The 549-nt window shown below is 53.9% G+C and overlaps 1 protein-coding gene across 1 annotated transcript in view; it reads right to left on the reverse strand.

The window, feature by feature from the left end:
* Positions 1-159: 159 nt before the first annotated feature.
* c9h2orf80 (chromosome 9 C2orf80 homolog) overlaps positions 160-549 on the reverse strand; it is an 11457-nt gene continuing 11067 nt past the window's right edge. Inside the window, exon 7 of the mRNA XM_008295902.1 lies at positions 160-222. Coding sequence (XP_008294124.1) covers positions 160-222 — 63 coding nt within the window. The remainder of the gene's footprint in view (positions 223-549) is intronic.

Raw genomic sequence — 549 nt, forward strand, 5'->3', positions numbered from 1 at the left:
AAACAGAGACACAAAACGACTAAAGAGACGAGACTCCACCAGCAGCAGTGATGATATTGTGTTTATATAAGACTCAGCTGTAACACACACGCTGGTTGTTCCTCTGATACTTGTACTCGGATACTTGAAGCTGCTGCAACAGAGTACTTGTAACTTGCTTCAGTCCTGCAGAGACTCCTGGGAGCCTTCGTAGTGTTCGGCTCTGTGAGCGTCGCTGCTCTCCTGCAACACAACAACAACACAACCGGTCTCACCCAGAACCACAGTACCGGGGCGCCACGCTGCTCGGTGGGACGGCAGGACTCACGCTGAGGAAGGACCGGGACGAGGACGAGGACGAGGACGAGGACGAGGACGAGGACGGGGCCCGGCCGGCTGGTCCAGCCGCCTTCGACCTCTCAGACAGCCAACGCTTCAGCTTCTGGTCTGCAGCGGGTCGGAGAGGAACCGAGTACATTTACTCAACTACTGCACAGCTGAAGTACATCCCATACTGTTGAATACTTGGTCTGAGATTAGACAACACGACCACAAAGAGACAAAACAGAA

This window comes from Stegastes partitus, unplaced genomic scaffold (assembly GCF_000690725.1).
Source record: "Stegastes partitus isolate 25-593 unplaced genomic scaffold, Stegastes_partitus-1.0.2 Scaffold1082, whole genome shotgun sequence".
Lineage (NCBI taxonomy): Eukaryota > Metazoa > Chordata > Actinopteri > Pomacentridae > Stegastes > Stegastes partitus.